This window comes from Leiobunum rupestre, chromosome 4 (genome assembly GCF_980474605.1).
Source record: "Leiobunum rupestre chromosome 4, qqLeiRupe1.1.hap1, whole genome shotgun sequence".
NCBI classification, from domain to species: domain Eukaryota; kingdom Metazoa; phylum Arthropoda; class Arachnida; order Opiliones; family Sclerosomatidae; genus Leiobunum; species Leiobunum rupestre.
This window is the reverse complement of record NC_143387.1, coordinates 17,064,667-17,082,772: the sequence shown is the minus strand read 5'-3', so window position 1 is coordinate 17,082,772 and position 18,106 is coordinate 17,064,667. Positions and strand designations below refer to the sequence as shown.

General features: G+C 39.1%; 5 protein-coding genes across 5 annotated transcripts; all 5 read right to left on the bottom strand.

The window, feature by feature from the left end:
- Window positions 1-4,804: 4,804 nt before the first annotated feature.
- LOC149946507 (uncharacterized) lies at window positions 4,805-5,296 on the bottom strand. Its single transcript, XM_090170794.1, has one exon. The coding sequence runs from the start codon at window positions 5,294-5,296 to the stop codon at window positions 4,805-4,807; it is 492 nt and encodes a 163-aa protein (XP_090026920.1).
- An 11-nt stretch (window positions 5,297-5,307) lies between these two features.
- Window positions 5,308-6,330, bottom strand: LOC149946506 (uncharacterized). The gene has a single exon (XM_090170792.1). The coding sequence runs from the start codon at window positions 6,328-6,330 to the stop codon at window positions 5,308-5,310; it is 1,023 nt and encodes a 340-aa protein (XP_090026918.1).
- Window positions 6,331-6,557: 227 nt separating this feature from the next.
- On the bottom strand, window positions 6,558-7,124 carry LOC149946505 (uncharacterized). Its single transcript, XM_090170791.1, has one exon. It carries the CDS (start codon window positions 7,122-7,124, stop codon window positions 6,558-6,560), a length of 567 nt encoding a protein of 188 aa, XP_090026917.1.
- Window positions 7,125-7,268: 144 nt separating this feature from the next.
- LOC149946504 (uncharacterized) lies at window positions 7,269-8,222 on the bottom strand. The gene has a single exon (XM_090170790.1). It carries the CDS (start codon window positions 8,220-8,222, stop codon window positions 7,269-7,271), a length of 954 nt encoding a protein of 317 aa, XP_090026916.1.
- Window positions 8,223-8,637: 415 nt separating this feature from the next.
- Window positions 8,638-9,807, bottom strand: LOC149946503 (uncharacterized). Its single transcript, XM_090170789.1, has one exon. It carries the CDS (start codon window positions 9,805-9,807, stop codon window positions 8,638-8,640), a length of 1,170 nt encoding a protein of 389 aa, XP_090026915.1.
- Between the last annotated feature and the right edge of the window lie 8,299 nt (window positions 9,808-18,106).

The following is an 18,106-nucleotide window of genomic DNA, read 5'->3' as shown; positions in this document are numbered from 1 at the left end:
GCTCTTGGAGTCCGAATACGGCATTGGAAGCCGGGACAGTACTAGATCAGTAAATAATGGACAAAGATGGCCTATTGTTTAGGTACTTCGCTCCTTGGGACGAGGAGGATGAAGACGGGCTTGAAAATACTTGGAAAGTGGTGGTACCTAAGAGACTTAAGAGTACCATTCATTAAGTATTTTCATGACGATGCGCTTGACGTTTAAGCGTTTGAAAATCAGAGTCACGTCGTCGGGGATCAAGCGGGACGTTATTAAGTATGTGAGGGGTTGCGAGGTGTGCCAGAACAGTTAGCCATCCCAGCAGTTAACCCTCGGGTTACTTTCTAGCGTCCCCAGTGAAAGGCCTTTTGAATTGGTAACCGCTGATTTAATGGGTCCCTACACTCGAAGTGCCAAGGGAAATCAGTACCTACTAGTCATAGTAGATCATTTTACAAAGTGGGCAGAACTCTACCCAATTAGGAAAATGACTACTGAGAAAATATGGGAGAACATGTATGAAGTTTTCTGTCGATATGGATTCCCACGACACGTGATAACTGATAATGCATCCGTATTTTCTAGTAAAAAGTTCAAAAGGGCCTGTTCGGATTTCGGCATACGCCCTAAGACGACGGCCCCTTATCACGCTCAGGCAAATCTGAGCCAATGATAATTTCTTATGTCGAACAACATAAGGACTGGGACGCCCGTCTCCCAGAATTAGGCTTTGCTTTGCGTTCAGGCGAGAGCAAAGCGACAGGGTATTCGCCCGCCGCTTTGAACTTAGGCCGAGAGCTTCGCGCACCCCTGGATTGGGAGTTGATACCAGGAAATACTTCCGGTAATCGAAGCGCAGGCACGTACGCTGAGAAACTGAAAATTAGGCTGCATGATGCAATCGACCATGCACGCTTGAATTAACAGGATTCGAAGCTCACGCAAAAACTGCACTACGACAAGCGTCATCGAGCGGTTTTCTACAAACGTAGAGACCACGTATTGCGCAAAACTCATCTTTCCGACGCGAGTCGTCGTATCACGGCTTCGTTGGGAGATAAGTTTGAGGGGCCGTTTGTAGTGCAGGAAAGGACGACTCCTTTGACATATCGGCTGGGGAACCCAAACTCCGGTGATTTCTTCGGAGTAACGCACGTGTCCCAGCTGAAGACTTTCACCCCGCCGTGGCAAGGAGATGACCCTCCGTGTGACGAAACCGGTAGGGGGGCGGAAACGCCGGACGAGAAGAAGGAAACCCTATCTCGAGAGTAGGGCAACCAGCCCAAACCACAAGGCAGACGGCCTTAGGAGGACCCTTCAGGTATACCGCCCAAGGATCAAGAGGGCAGGCCGCCCACTCCGCGGCAGCATCACCGGCGTCTACTGAGGCGAGGCATACGCCCCCTCAACGGATGTCGAGGACCGTAACTACTTGGGTGGCACCGATGGACGTTGGCCTGTTGACCTATTTCAGTGCCGCCCGGTGGCCCAAGCAGCAGATCCTTGGGGTAGGGGGACGCCCCATTCCCCATGTCTTCCAGGGGTGTACTGTGGGGAAATTAGCTCCGAGGGTGTATCCTTCGGTAGCTGTCCCTATGGTGCAGGGGGCTCCCGTTACCAAGTCAGTCGAGCCGTTTCCGGTCGCTGAGCTTGGCGCCGCCCCCGCCCCAGTCTTACCCCCACGAGTGTCAGGATCCGCCGTCACGATGGATCTGGACACTTTGTTATTGGGGGATAACGACGTCTCTGGCCTCGATAGCGGTGACGAGCACTTTCTCGACGCTATGGACCATCTTGACTTTACACCCGACGCCTAATTTTTGGGTGGGGGTGTGTAAAGCCCGCATTTGCATCCGCAAATGTAGGCTTTGTCCCTAACAGCCTTTCCCTTTACTTCAGAGAGTCATCTCGTTGTTTTGGGCCATCGCTGCTGGGGAAGGTAGGGATGACTCATCCTCGCTCGCGTAGTCCACCTTCGGAATTCTCCGAAAGTGGCGACCTATGACCCGAAGGGTTAAGAGCGGGGTAAAGTTACAGGTGACGCTTACTATTGCACCACCGTGAGTCCGCAAAGATTTCTTGGTGGGCTTTCTTCTCCAGCCAATTAGGTTGGAGACCGGTAGCGTCATCGGTAAATGCCTATTAGCGCAGTTCCCATTTGCGTGGTTTCACAAAAGCGCAATTCCCATTTGCGCAGTGTCCCAAAAGCCCGGTTCTCAAAAGCGTGGTTTCGATTATTACGTATATGTATATAAAAATTAATGAAAATTAACCTAAAGAAATGTAAAAGAGATTCCAACCACCCATGGTCTCGATGTAAAGCGTCCGAGTGCTGGTTAGGTTAACCGGGCGCGCCGCAGGCGCGTAGGCACTGTTGGTTAGTTTAGGTGTTTTCAACCCATTTGTTGAGATAGGGCTTACGAAAATCATATTTCTATTGCATTGGAATCTCCTTTAAATTTCCTTTGGTTTATTTTCATTAATTTTTATATACATATACGTAATAATCGAAACCGCGCTTTTGGGAAACCGCGCTATTGGGAACTACGCAAATGGGAACCGCGCTTTTGGAACACTGCGCAAATGGAAACCGCGCAAATTGAAACTGCGCTAGTGGGCATAAACCGCGTCATCCGAGGGGCCCGCTATATAAGGGACGTCGGGACACTGGACTCTCGCTCTTGGTTACGGACTCCGACCTAACCAGTCAAATCTTTTATATTCTCTCTTCTAGAGGAAGTTTAGTTGCCATGCTTTGTTATCGTTGGTAAATACAGGGTGTCCACTAAAAATGAACCAGGGCGAATATCTCAAAATCGGTTTTAGGTACGATTTTGAAATTTTCAAGTCGTATACAAAGATGTAGGGGGAAAGCTAATTAGAAAATGTCGATGACCTTGAACCATGTCTTCAAGGTCACCCAAAAACTAACTCGAGAACCGTAAGTGTTAGAAAGTTGGTTCCAATTATATAAGTGTTCCACGTGACTTTAAGTACAAGTAGGTTTGACCTGATGAAAAACTCTCACCATAATGAGTTTGTCTAGCAAATTTCGATGTAACACGAATTGGTTTGGTGTTATGTGCGTTTTCTTTCAATTTTCATTTTAACGACCTTTGTGATATTGAAAAACAGTTCCTCGACTTCCTATTGGTCAAATTCGATCGATCAAAGCTAATTAGACCTACAATGTGACATGGAACACTTTTCTAATTGAAACCCACTTTTTAACACTTACGGTTCTCGCGTTAGTTTTTGGATGACCTTGAAGACATGCTTCAAGGTCATTGAAATTTTTATACTAAAGACCCTCAATCCTGATGAGGATGTGTAGTAGAGAGCTGTAACGGAGCGGAAATTAATCCGTTTCCGAGGACAATAATAATAATAAATAAAATAATAAATAACGGAATCGGAGCTAATTTATAAGAAAGTAGAGGAACGGAATGGAATCGGAGCAAATTTCCGAAAATTTGTTGTAACAGAACGGAATCGGAGCAAATTTCCGAAAATTTGTTGTAACAGAACGGAATCGGAGCAAATTTCCGAAAATTTGTTGTAATGGAACGGAATCGGAGCAAATTTCCGAAAATTTGTTGTAACGGAACGGAATCGAAGCAAATTTCCGAAAATTTGTTGTAACGGAACGGAATCGGAGCAAATTTCCGAAAATTTGTTGTAACGGAACGGAATCGGAGCAAATTTCCGGAAAGTCTTTGTAACGGAACGGAATCGGAGCAAATTTCCGAAAAATCGTTGTAACGGAACGGGATTGGAGTAAAATTTTCCAAAACCTTTGTAATGGAACGGGATCGGTGCAAATTTCCGAAAAAAAACGTCGTATATTGATGCATGGACACTGTTTTCATTTCTCTCTTGGCTGCTGATTGGGTTTCCCACTTTTCCAGACAGTAAGATCATAATTCCCCTTCTTCACCGGCTCGTGGGAAACATAACTGCATCTGAAGCCTTTTTCTATACGACTACGTTGCGTACATCAATGCGCAGTATCGCAAAAGGTACAAAGGCCGTTTAGCGAAAAGGGGGAATAAATTGGCGGGGTGACCCGGCTTGCGGTAAAGTTTTAGTTTTACATTCAATTCAATAGAAATAAGAATTGTTTCTGTAAATTTCTGTATTCCGGAAAATAAAATAATTTTTCCTCATTTTTCAAGACTATAGACTTTGAAACGCGCCTTCCCAATCGACCGCCATTACCTTACAGTCTACGGGGAGGGTGATGAGAAAACCGGTTTTGGGGGGGATGAAATTTCTGCGGTAGAGGGGTGTAACGCCCTCTTTAACGTTACGGGTTCTTCGGGAGAGCTAAACTTCCAGCCTTCTATCCTAAGCAACCGACTGAACAAATCGCTAGGATTTTTCTCTAGTATTACGTTACTATAATTGAGCACACGTTTCTGAGTTAAAAAAAGAACTGTACTCTACTAATTTATTGAACATAACCCTCTTTTCGGGGTAAATACTACAGAGCTTCTCTAAACGGAAGCGAACCTTTTAATTCCTTTTTTTGAACTGAATAACGGTTACAATTTTATTTCATTTATTACGTGCGCGCGTTAAATCTTAGTTTTATTCCTCGCGCGTAACATCCAATCTCTTTTTTATCTTTTATATTTCAAATATACAACATTATATACATTTATTTATACATTTATACACGTTTTAATAATTAGAATCAAAATATCATGCTCGACTGTCAGATAACGAAAAAAAGCGGGATACTTTTCTACACTCCCCCCCCCCCCCCCCAAAATAATGCTGCTATAATTTAGCATTATTTTCTTACAAATTATTTCGCGCATTATTTCGTTATTTCTAACGCGTTCAGAAGAGAAACTGGGCGCCTTATGATATTCCCGTTCGGGATTCTAACTAAGCATGAGCGAACCTTTCCATCTGGTCCCCTTTGCGTTTCTGTAATGATTCCCAACTTCCACATGTGTTTGGGGTACTTTTCTTCGTGAACGAGAACAACGTCATTCTCTTTCATTGATGTTTCGTTTCTTACTCCATCATCATAGTGTGCGGAACGTAATTCCAGTAAATATTCATTTCTCCAACGCTTCCATAATTTTTCCATAAGTGCGCTTCGATGACGCTCTCGTCGAGTCATTTCTTGTCGGGTCTTCGGTATTTTTATTTCGGTAACGTTCTGTTGTGGTAAGCAGGTTAAACGTTTTCCTGTCAAAAAGTGTGCAGGCGTTAGTGGAGACGGTTCCTCAATGTCGCTTGGCACGTACGTTATTGGTCTCGAGTTAATCATGGCTTCTACTTCAACGAGACTCGTTTCCATTTCTTGGTACGTCAACGCTGCGCGACCCAAAATTTTTCGTAGGGTCGACTTGGTGGATCGCACCAGTCTTTCCCACAACCGCCCCACCAGGCGGCTCTTTCTGCGATATATCGCCACTTAATTCCTTTGATTCCAAAGAATTCTTTCGCTTCCGTGCTGTTTAAGTTTTTCCATATTGATCGTAAGTCCTCGTCAGCACGACGAAAACTTCCAGCATTGTCTGAATAAACTATGCGGGGAATTCCTCTGCGAGCGATTATCCTTCTAAAAGCCAAGAGAAATTGGTACGTATCTTGAAGTGGCACAAGTTCAAGATGGATGGCTCTTGTAACTGCACAAGTGCAGAGACATACGTAACATTTCATCATGTTGCAGTTAATTTTCACAAACAGTGGCCCTGCGAAATCCAAACCGACTACTTCAAACGGTTGACATTCTTCAATTCTTTCTCTAGGAAGAGGCGCCATTTGGACTTTGCCTGGTTTAGATCGTAATCTTCTACACAGCATACAGCTTGATACCACGGATTTGGCCAATTGACGGCCGCAAATAATCCAAAAACGACTTCTAGCCTGTGTTAGTGTGTTTTGAGTTCCGGAATGAAGCACTTGATGGTGACTTCTTGTCATAAGTAGTTTCGATATACTTTGTTTGTATGGCAGTATTATTGGATGTTTTTCTTCGTCGCTCAAATCCGCCTGCTCAAGACGTCCTCCGACGCACAAAAGACCGTTGCTAAAAATTGGCCTAAGTTTGGCGATTTTTGAGCTTTTAGCGATCAAAACTTTTCTCTTTAAAGCCTCAATTTCAGACCCATATTCAAGATGTTGAATGGTTTGAATCCACATTCTTTCAGCTTCAACCATTTCTTCCGCTGTGATGGGTCCCGTATCGGTCTTAATTTTCCTGGTTTTGTTTACGAATCGAAGTACGAACGCAGTTATTCTGAACACTTCGTTCACGTCGCTATAATTGTTAAGTTCCATGAGATTATGCAGTCCATTTTTTACTTCGCACTGGATAGTAAGAACCATTTTACGTTTTTCGCATTCAACCTCTTCTACTGAACCGACTTTAATGTTCGTTGGTGCAATTGTGGGTCACGCCGATTTGTTTTTCACAAGCCATGTTGGTCCCTTCCACCAACGCTTGTTCTCAACCAGTTCCGTCGCCTTCATTCCTCGAGTCGGAAAATCCGCTGGATTATCCGAACCTGGACAGTGTCGCCATTCTTCAGCGTTTGTCAAACTCTGAACTTCTGCTACTCGGTTTTGTACAAATGGCTTCCAAGTCTTCGGTGGTTTTTAAGCCAATACAAAGCGACCATAGAGTCCGACCAATAGACGACTGGTAAATCTTCGTTCTTCAGTGAGACCTTGACAGTGTTAGCGAGACGAGCGCCCAACAGGCAGCCCAATAATTCCAATTTTGGAATAGATAATTGCTGTTTCAGTGGTGCCACCCTTGCCTTTGACGTCACAAACGATACCTCTGCAGTTCCAGCTTTACCCTCAAAGTGGAAATACGCGACACAACCGTAAGCCTTTTGACTAGCGTCACAGAATATGTGTAATTCCTTCTTGATGGTTTCCTGATTTAAACTAAAGTAGTATCTATCTAGCTCGACCCTTTGAATCGTGGAGATTTCCTGACACCACATTTTAAATTGTCGGCTCAAATTTTCCTGAAGCGGTTGATCCCATTCAAATGGGGGTTCCCATAATTCTTGGAACAGGAGTTTAGCCCTTATCGTGTAGGGAGTTAGTATTCCAAGTGGATCAAAAACTTGAGATACCACACTTAACACGTGTCTTTTTGTTCCTTGCATTTCTCGTAACAAATCCGTCAATTTTGAAAGGTCGAACGAAAACCGATCCTTTTCTGGATTCCACAACAATCCTAAAATTTTCTGGTCATTACTACCTTCTATCTCGATTTTTGTCGCTTCTTTGGGATCCACGGCTTCACTTCCTCACTTCTTCCTTAATTCGGGTGAGTTAGATTTCCACTTACGAAGATTCATTTTTGCCTTCTTCATTATTTCTAGTGCTCTTTTGGACAACTCGTAAGCCTCTTCGACACCGTCAGCACCCGTGACGTAATCGTCCACGTATAAATCTTCGTCCAACGAGCGAAAAACTCCAGTTTCATCGTCCTTGTAATTTTCAATGTGAATTTTGATCGTGGCTGCCAGTAAAAACGGACTGGCCGAAACGCCAAACGGTACTCTTTTCATTTGTAGTATCCGGAACTCATTTTCTTGAACTTGTCCATCTCTCGTTTGAACCCATAAAAACCTAACGGAATTTCTTTCTTCTTGTGACAGACCAACCTGAAGAAATGCCTTTTCTATGTCAGCTATAACGACTACTCGATGGCTTCGAAATCGAATGATCAGCTTCAATAAATCAGGGTTGAGATTTGGTCCGCCGGATACACAATTGTTCAAGGACGGTGCGTTTTTTACGTGTGAAGACGCATCAAACACGATCCTTAATTTCGTGGTTGCGCTAGATTCGCGTGTAACGCCGTGATGAGGCATGAAATATGTGCCAACTTCGATTCTTTCACTCTGCGTTACTTCTTCGACGACTCCCAACTGAATTTGTTCTTCGATTATCTTCGAGTAATCTTCAAAATAAATTGGATCTTTCTTGAATTTTTGAACCAAATTCTTCATGCGTCGGATGGCTAAATTCTTATTGTCTGATAACATTTCCTTGGGTATCACCCATGGGAATTTCACGACATATCTTCCATCTTCAAATTTAGTTTCGCTTCGGAACCTTTCCATAACTTCGTGTTCACTCTGGGTTTGGTCTTCGTTGCCCTTGATACCCAGGGCTTCAATTTCCCAGAAAGATTTCAACGTCTGAGACACCTCCGATTCGCTAAGGCCTATCTTCATGACGTTTATTTGGTTCATGTTAGTGCCAATCAGACTTGAAGTTATAGGTCCCTGAATGGCCCATCCTAACTTCGTTTCTATAGCTACTAGCGAATTGGCCAATCGTTCGAACCTTCCAGTGACTACTTCATAGTAGGTATCCGCCCCTATCAGAATACCTATGCTTGACAACGTAGGGGTATTTTTACTTGGTTCATCCGCTAGCTAGTATCCCTTAGACCTCACGAAATCACTTATTTCTTCACATTTCACAAGAGTGAGCGCGTTACACAAATACGGCACTTCAATGGCCGAAATACTGATCACTTCTCGTGGATCCTTCACATTTTGTAAATCCACTCTCACGATTCTTCGTTTTGACTTCATGGGGTTTTCGTTCCCAAAATTCTGAATCTCGATCACTTGTTGACCAATTGTTGGTAGTTTCATTCTTTTAGCGACGTCTTCTCTTATAAAGGATGCCTGACTTCCCGTATCCAGAAGACATCTTTACTGTGGCTTTCGCGGTTTGTAAGAACACTGTCTTCCGACAATCTACGAGGGACACCGTCTTGACCGACGCTTCACCTCGATCTGGGTTTCGTATATTTTGTGATTGCGGCTTCTTGTTCGATTCATTCTGTTCACATATTGCAATGTTATGTTTTTGGTTACAGATTCTACAAGGGCGAAATCCAGCCCTACAGTTCCTCATACGATGTCCTATTTTCATAGAAAAATAACATCGACTCGAGTCTTTCAAAAACGTCTTCTTAGATTCCAAAGTCAAGTTTGTGCAGTTGATTGAAGCGTGGCCGTCGTTTTTACAAAATATGCAATATTTTCCACGCTGAGAGATGTTAGTTTGCAGCGCGGCCGCACTTGCGACAGGTTGATCTTCGCGATCTTCAATTTTCTTCTTGATTTTAGCTGGTTTGGATTCATGGATTTTATTAGCCTTGGTGAGTTTTGCTCCTTCTTTCAACAATACGCAAGTTTCCCTGCCTTCAACCTCCTTCTGTACAAACTCCATTACCCTTCCGACATTCCAATCCGTATTTCTACCCTTCGCCATGCTAAATTTCAAACGTATCTCATCCGGCAAACAACCGATAATTATGGGACAGATCGACACTCCATTAGCTTCTATATCGACTCCTAACGCCATTAGACTCCTAATACTAGACTCGCAAGTATCGTACAAATTTCGGAGACCTGATAAGTCATCACAGCTATTTACTGATTCTACAGATAAAAGCCTCGTCATAAGCTTGTGGATAACCAAGTCCTTTCGTCCATATCGTTCTTTCAGCAGTCTCACGGCGACGTCATAGTTTTCGGCCGATGAATTCATTCCTCCCAAAGATCTTTTGGGTTTCCCATCCAAATACGAGAGTAGATAATTGAACTTTTCTACTTGCGTTAGGGTTGTTCGAGCACCAATGGTTGACTGAAACTGGGACCAGAAGCCTGGCCACTCGGTGATTTCTCCAGTGAATTTGCCAATTGTAAGAGTCGGAAGTTTCGGTTCTCTCTTCGATGCCGACGCGGTCGAATTTACTGATTCTGCATCCGAGTCGTCGCCCGATTCACGAGTTGCCGCTTTCGGTCGTTTCTTCAACATCCTTCGAGCCGAGTTCTTTACAATAGTTATCTGGTCAGTAGAGAGTAACTAAAACTTAGCGCTTTTATTTCCAAGATGGCCGCCAAGATGGCCGCCAAAACACCCCCCAAAATATTTTCAAAAACAAAAATTTTTGTCCTTGGAAAAATTAAAAAAAATATTTTAATTTAAATCTCAAATTTCACCTTGAAGATGATCTTTGACCTCGACGCTCGAGCACTGTCCACAACCACTAAGCCTCGGTCTATCACCCCAACAAGTTTGGTCACGATCGGACAAGGTCGGCCCGAGATATGGTTGGTAATATGTGACCCCACCAAATACTTATGTTAAATTACTTTTGATATCGTTTTTTTCGTTTTTTCGTTTTTTCGTCGTTTAAAATGCTAATTAGTTATTTGCGAGATAGGGAAACGAATTCGCGACCTTCGCTTTATACCCTTGGCGGTTTTGGCCCCACCCAAAATACTTTAAACAGCTAATAAACGTGTCTAAACTTGCAATAATAACTATTTCTATAAATAATAATTGTTTTTACATTTAAAAGTCAAAGGATATGTGTAAGCGTAAGACGTCTCAAAAATCGAGCTCTTTAAAGGTTAAAAAAATGAAGTTATTTATGGGGAAACCAGAAATTAAATGCAAATCGCCTAACGATAATCCTTGTTATTATAATGAGCCATGTCGCAAACACGCTTTTAATTTCTTTGATAATTTAAACTTTAGTGTTAAATGCTGGATTTGTCAAGAACAATGTCTTGACAAGACAATTTTTAAACAACACTTAATGGATCACTTATCGAGTAGTTATAAAAATCAAATTCGTATTGATGTTTGCGATTGTCTTCATTCAAAGAAACCAGAATATACATCCAAAGAAGAAATATTAGACGATCAAATTATTGATTATTTGAACGAGTTTAAAGGAAAAATACATATGAATACGGTAAAAGTTGACGAAAACGAAGACAGTTCAAAATTAAAAATACAGTTACAAAAAGATGTGCAAGTAAGAATACCTCAAGCATCGCCCCTAGCATCTGTTCTGGAATTTCGAGAAAATGATTTTGTCGACAGTGATTATCTTTCTAATTATCCTCTCTCGAATCACGCTAAAACTATTTCTTTAACTTACGCAACAAATTTTATCGAAGTACGAATTAAAAAAGCGTTAGTTGTGAATAAATATCAACAAAAATATTTACCACGACAAATTCCCGTGGAAGAAATACAATCACAACCCAGGAGAAAAAAACAGAAAATTAACAAGAAACCGAAACTAAAACCAGAAGTGAAACAAGAGGAAAAACCAAAACTTTAACCAAAAACAAATTTAGAAGAAAAGCCAAATTTGAAACCAGAAGAAAATATAAACAACATTTTACCAACAGAACCTTTAATTCTAAATATTAATGAAGACGTCAACCAACCAAAAGTTTTAAATCCTTCCGAAGAAAATAATCTACCAAGTTCTCACCCAATACCCATTAATCCACCATCTCAGCCTGTTATTAAACAAATACAATGGAATAATTACGCGATTGTTTTTGAAGCGGGCAGATATGAGGGAGAAAGACAATATAAAAATGAAATTCAACCGTTCACATTACACTTAATTATACGTGATTTATTAGAACGATGTAAACCAAGACAGTTTGATGGATTAAAAACCGCAATATCTTCCGATGATGAAGATAATTTATATTTTAATTTAGAAATACCGGTAGGAATGGAAATTAAATTTCAAAATCCATTAGCAGATCTTTCTAAAATTCCACCAGACACTTATTTTACGGGTATTCAAAAATTTGGACCGTTAAATAATTTAAATAATATTACTTTTAATTCTCGTACTAATTTTATCGACATACGTATTGAGACTACAAAAATACCGCAATTTGAGCAGGAAGATTGGGCTTTCTATTCCGTATCAATCATACAACCTTTTTTATTTGAAGGTCAGAGAGATGATTTTGGAAATATTATCCCATTATCTTTGCATAGGCAATTAAAAAACGAGATTCAACAGGCGACTAACTTCCCCCCTTTAAATCGGTACGAAATTAGTTACGCAATTATTAAATTAATATTTAAAAGACTGGATGCTTAGTCTAAAGTACACTTAAAACAAGCTCATCATGGAAAGATATTATCATCATTATGTTCAAACAGGACGCGGATATAACATCTTTCGAGGAAGCCAATATCAGACTGGACCTGGATTTGGGTCAATTTTTAAAAGTTTAGCAAGATTCGTAACACCTCTTTTTCGACCCGTAGCTAAATCACTCGGTATTCAAGGGTTGGTTATGGGGAAAAGGATAATGGACGATGTTGTTGCTGGTCAAAATTTTAAGGAGTCGTTAAAAAAAAATAGTAAAATTGCTGGAACAAATCTTTTAAATAGTCTCGGTGATACCATATTAAATACACAGAAAGGCTCTGGAGCTCGAAGAGTAAAGAAGCGCAAATCAAAATTACGCAATAAGCAAAGAAAACGCAAGAGAACAAAAACCGATTTTCTTGACTAAAGCATTATGCCTCAATTTGAATCTATGTGTTCAGAGTTAGAACTTTTTAACGAACCCCTGATTAATGGTAATATTGAGGGGAATAAATTTGTAGACTATTTCCCTATAGCTCCCTTATCTAATGCTACACAGATTGATTTTTCTATCCCCGGGGGGGATTATTATATTGACATGTCAAACTTGATGCTTAAAATTCGAATTCGGGTTAAAAAAGAACAAAACGGTGTTTTAACAGATATTCCAGCAGCCGAAAAAAAAGTATCATTATGTAATCTTCCATTGCATTCTATTTTTAGCCAAATAGACGTGTTTATGAATGAGACTTTAGTACAATCTAGCAACAACTGCTACCCATATTTAGCATATTTAGCAACAGTTTTAAATTTTGATAAAGGCGCCAAACAATCTTACAAAACCGCCGAGGGCTATTACGAAGACGGGTTTTGCGACCCAACGCTAGCGTTTAACGATGTTCATAAAGATAAAAAAAACAATGGAATTTTAAAAAGAAGTAAAGATATTGCGGGATCGAAACTTTGTGAATATATGGGAAGACTTCATGTAGACTCTTGTAAAATAGACAAATTTCTTTTAAACAAAGTGAATTTAAGAATTCGACTCTTGAAAAATTCCGAGGAATTTTTAATTATTTCACAAGAAGATGTTAATATCAAATATAGATTGATTATCGAAGAAGCAGTTCTTACTGCTAAACATATTCTCGTAAATCCAGATCTCCAGCTGGCACATAATGCGATATTGCACACGATCTAACACAAACTGTTGTTAAAACTCTGACAATTTCAGCAGGCGCGAGCGATTTCGTGAAGTCAAATATTTTTTTAGGTAAAATTCCAAATCGTGTAATAATCGGAATGGTAAACAATTCAGCTTACAATGGATCTAGTAGAGAAAATCCCTTTCAATTTAACCATAATAATCTCTCGTTCTTACAACTTTCATTAGACGATCAGAATATACCAGAAACTGCTCTAACTCCAGATTTTAATAAAAACCTTTACACTAGGTCGTATTATTCACTATTCTCGGCAATGGATTTAATCGGAAATAACTCTGGTAATTGTATTGATTACGAAAATTATAAAAACGGTAATACATTATTCGCGTTTGATTTAACTTACGATTCCTCGGCAAACTCTAACAACCTCTCAATTCAACGAAATGGTAGTTTACGGATGGTAATGAAGTTTTCTTCCCCCTTAACTAATATTCAAAACATAATTATTATTGGAGAATACGAAAACCGATTTGTCATTAACCAAGAGCGTCAAGTTACGTATATTACGGAATAAAATCAATCAACGAGGGCAAAGATTGGTTAGTTGTTTCGCGAAATCGTAGTGGTAAAGATGTCTCGAACTCACAGTCTCTCACCTAAACAAGAAGTAACGGTGCTACGTTATGTAAATCCATAAATCAAAATTTACCGACTAGACACTTGCGCCGAATTTGAACTGAATTTGGAAGCCTGGCAATCTCTATTCACATTCGAAAAGGAAATAACTGATTTTTTTGAAGACCAAGTTGCTAGTTTTCACACCTGGCTTCCTCTTGAAGGTTCAAAGATAAAAATCGACTGTTTCAAGGGACAAAAGGAAAAACTCGTGGATGTACGCGCTTGTGCCAGAGGAAAAAACCATTTGTATCATCTTTTTTATTCAACAAATTATGGTTTTAATCTCAACCAAGCAGGGTGGAAAAGATTAAAACATTGTAAACATACAATCGATCAGGAAATTAATGTAATTTTGTTGGCAAAAAATATTATGCGTGACATAATTGTACATGAGCTCACGGATAAAATGTTTGAAATTACCGAAAATTGTGAGAATCCGCATTGTAAATCTTCGATTGCTCACGATGTCTCTTGTAAACTAGGATTTAGCACAAATTTTGAAGACCGAGTGGAAAATATGATATTAATAGCTATCCCCCAATTAAACTACGATCATATTGTTGTAAGATTCCAAAAGGAATTTGGTCTTGATCCCTTAATAGTAGAAAGTCAATTATATTTTGATATTGTACAAAATGTTTCAAACTTAAAATGCGATTTAATTTATTAAAATAAAACTTTTACTATAATCTGTTTTTATTATTTCTATTCACACATTTAAAGATGGTGTTGTCAAAAACAGACAAACAATTAAGTAAAGTTTATTACGATGTTGAAAACCCATACAGTTATTCTGACAGTGTTACTTTAAGAAAAAAATTTCCCAAAATTTCGGAAAAAGAAATTAAAAATTTTCTCAGTAAATAACCAACCTACACACAACACAAAGCTAGGAGGTTAAATTTTAAACGTAACAAATTATATGTAACGACGATTGATGAGACATTTATGGCCGATTTATTAGACCTCCCTATTTTACAAACTTTTAATAAAAAGTACCGCTATACGTTATTAGTTCAGGATATATTAAGCAAATTCGCTTTTATTCTGCCAATTAAAAATAAAACCTCGAGCGAGATTGTGAAGGCCTTTAGAGAGATTTTCAAAAAACGGGTACCCCTTAATTTATGTACCGACGCAGGGACAGAATTTCGAAACGTCCCATTTCGCGCTCTCTTAAAACGTTATAACATCCACCATTACCTCACGTACTCCGAGAAAAAAGCTTCTATGGTCGAGAGACTCGTTCGCACGGTAAAATCTAAAATTTTTAAAATAATTACCAAGACCGGCGATTTACACTATCTTAATAAACTACCATTAATTGCAAAATCTTATAACGCTCGAAAACATTCAACAACGGGAATCGCCCCTAAAGATGTCAATAAAAACAATGAATCGGCAATTTGGGAAAAAAACTATGGCAATCTTAGTATGATTGGAAAGGCAAGTTTAAAAATTGGGGAAAAAGTTCGATTAGCCGTTGCAAAAACAACATTTGATAAAGCATACAATAGAACGTTTACAGCCGAAATATTTGAAATTCATAGAGTAATTACGAGAGATCCCTGTATGTATATTGTGAAAGATTTGACCGGCAATATAATTAAAGGAGCTTTTTACGCTCAAGAAATAGTTAAAATTCAAGTGTAGAGCGCTACAGTCTTTATTCAACATTTTGTTATCCATGGGTAAAGTACACATTCTCCTGGGTCTCGCGATTGTAATATTTGGCGTGAGCGCCACAATAGTTTCATCCGCGATGAAATTTAAAAAAAGAAGTCCCGAATACAGCTTAGATATTGGAATTTGCGACAAAGCCTTCGATTTAGGAAGAGACACGTACCTTGTAAAATGTAACGAAACTTTTGACGTGCGACATTTTAAAAAAGAAGACGGTAGTTTAAAACCATCTATCAGAGGAATCAACTTAACAAAAGATCAATATGAGAAATTATGCATTTTGACAGTGACGTGAAAGATGAATACTAATCAAATCCAAGCTATACTTAAGTGTGACCCCCGCTCGAGAGATAAATTTATCGGAGTGTTTCCCGCTAATAGATTACCAAAAGTTCCAATTAAAAAAAAATCATATTGTTTCGTAATCAACACCGATCCTGATACGCTTCCAGGGTCTCATTGGACGGCTGTTTACAAATCGGGCGACACTCTGGACTTTTTTGTTCTCTAGGAAGATCACATCGTGACTATGGATTTTTGCTAGAGCGATATAGCAAGCGTATTCAATTCAATACTCATAAATTTCAATCAAATAAAAGCCAAAACTGCGGACCTCATGTAGTTTATTTTATAACCTCGAGATGTGTGGGGATTTCTTACAGTAAAATAATTAACGAATTGTATAATTTCGATTTAAAAAGAAATGATAGTTTAGCGTTGTTGAATATATGTATTCATTTGATGAAAGAGTGGAAACGAAATAAATCGATTTGTTTAAAATAAAAAAAAATGTTTATTTATTTCACACATAATTATTTTTACACATTTTTATTATTCTTGCCAACGAGAAGGAGGGCGGGTCTGTCTTTTAGGCCTTGGCGATTTTTTGGGGGATGGTAATTTTAATTTTCTTTGCGGCGATATTGAAACACCACCGACAGCACCCTCCTCCAAAGACAGCTCTCGATCCCAATCATCTTCCTGGCTTAATTGACTTCCAATATCGGTATTTTCTAAGTATTCTTCAAATATTTCATTTTCTCGATTTAATCGATTATGCATTCTATCATCGGTAATTGTCTTTTGTTGCTTAACAATCGGCGTAGATGCTTTCCTCTTCCAAGATTCTACATTTTTTAAGAGACTGGAATTTTCTACTCTGCTCGTTTTCTCTCTCGCTGAGATATTCTTTCATTTTGCGTGTCATAGTATTTAAACGCACCTCCGCAGCGTCGCCAGCGTTAACTCCCTCGGGCGTTTTGAAAGGTGAATAAATTTGCGAGGTGAACGGGGAATTTACTGGAGCAACAGGTCCGGGGGCTTGAAAGTTTGTAATTTCAACTTTAGGTACCGGTATCGCTTTTCTCATTTCCCGGGCCTCGCTCAGTATTTTTAGAAATTCTCGCAATTTAGAGCGGCTGTTTAAATAAGAAGTTAATATATTTTGCAACTCATTATCTAATAAGTTATAATACGTTTCCTGGGGAGAAACAAGCTGTTTATTTTCTTGAGATATTTGTCCGACACTCGATGAGGGAACTAAAATCATTTTTTTCATTTTATCTTTTATTGAATAAATTGGCAATTAAAGGAACAATAGAGCCTAATAAAGCCGGTATGAAGAATCCCGTACCTTTCTGAATTATTAGAGCACGCTTCTTTTTTTGCGAAATTTTCGGACTGGCTAAGAACCGTATTGTTTTTTTATATTTAGAAAGTTGTTTTTTTTGGCTTTAGATAATATAATTCCACCCCCTTTCAAGTTTTTGCAAACGGTTTGTAAGGCTTTTAATTGCTTTGGAGAACTGTTAGCTAATAAATTTTTACGTATCCCTCCTTTAGATTTATACAATAAATTTAAATATGGATAGTGTGTTTTAAACCTGTCAGAGGGATTTGCAATAGGAGTACTTTTTTTACGTACTGTCTTTTTTGGTGTCATTTTCTTTAATGAACTTGATAATAATATAGTAAATTATTTATTATTGGAAAAAACTACCATTTGTGGTCCGATTTGATTAAATGTGTACGATCTTAATCGTAAGCTATCTGGAGTGGTTACAGATGTGTCTATAAATAGTGAATTGTAAGGTTCTCTAGTAGACATATCGTAGGCCATTTTAATTATTTTTGTGTTATTTGGAGATATTTGATTGGCCAGATATTGGATTTGACTAAGATCTCGAGGAGATTTAAACAGATTTAGATATGACATATTAAGAGAGATTAAACGAGATTGTTTGCCTCGAGGAAATAGGGTTTGTGAGATTAATACGACTGAAATTTCATAATGATGACTGTCTACGGTAACTAATTTAGCAATTTGATCATTTTTGTAAAGCTCTTCTGCTAAGTCGTCAATAATAAGTAAAGAATTTCTATTTGATTCCCAGAACTCGCTGTCCATTGGAGGAAGTCCTTGAATAAACTCTATATCGGTTAAAAACTGAGATAAATCATGGTAACCTGATTGCCAAACAGAATAACAATAAATAATTTTAATAGGAGGTTTATCAATTAATTCATTCCTCCATCTAATTAGTTAGTTCGTCCATGCTGACTTGCCCGACATAGTAGGGCCTGACACCATCATTCGAAACGGTGAAAGAAATTTTATATAAGACATTACTGTTTAAACAAAGACAACATACTACGTATTTTGTTAGTA

What these genes read in the sequence shown, in the direction of transcription:
- LOC149946503 (XM_090170789.1), bottom strand. Translation starts at nt 9,807, where the DNA reads ATGTTGAAGAAACGACCGAAAGCGGCAACTCGTGAATCGGGCGACGAC.
- LOC149946507 (XM_090170794.1), bottom strand. Translation starts at nt 5,296, where the DNA reads ATGGAAACGAGTCTCGTTGAAGTAGAAGCCATGATTAACTCGAGACCA.
- LOC149946506 (XM_090170792.1), bottom strand. Translation starts at nt 6,330, where the DNA reads ATGGTTCTTACTATCCAGTGCGAAGTAAAAAATGGACTGCATAATCTC.
- LOC149946505 (XM_090170791.1), bottom strand. Translation starts at nt 7,124, where the DNA reads ATGCAAGGAACAAAAAGACACGTGTTAAGTGTGGTATCTCAAGTTTTT.
- LOC149946504 (XM_090170790.1), bottom strand. Translation starts at nt 8,222, where the DNA reads ATGAACCAAATAAACGTCATGAAGATAGGCCTTAGCGAATCGGAGGTG.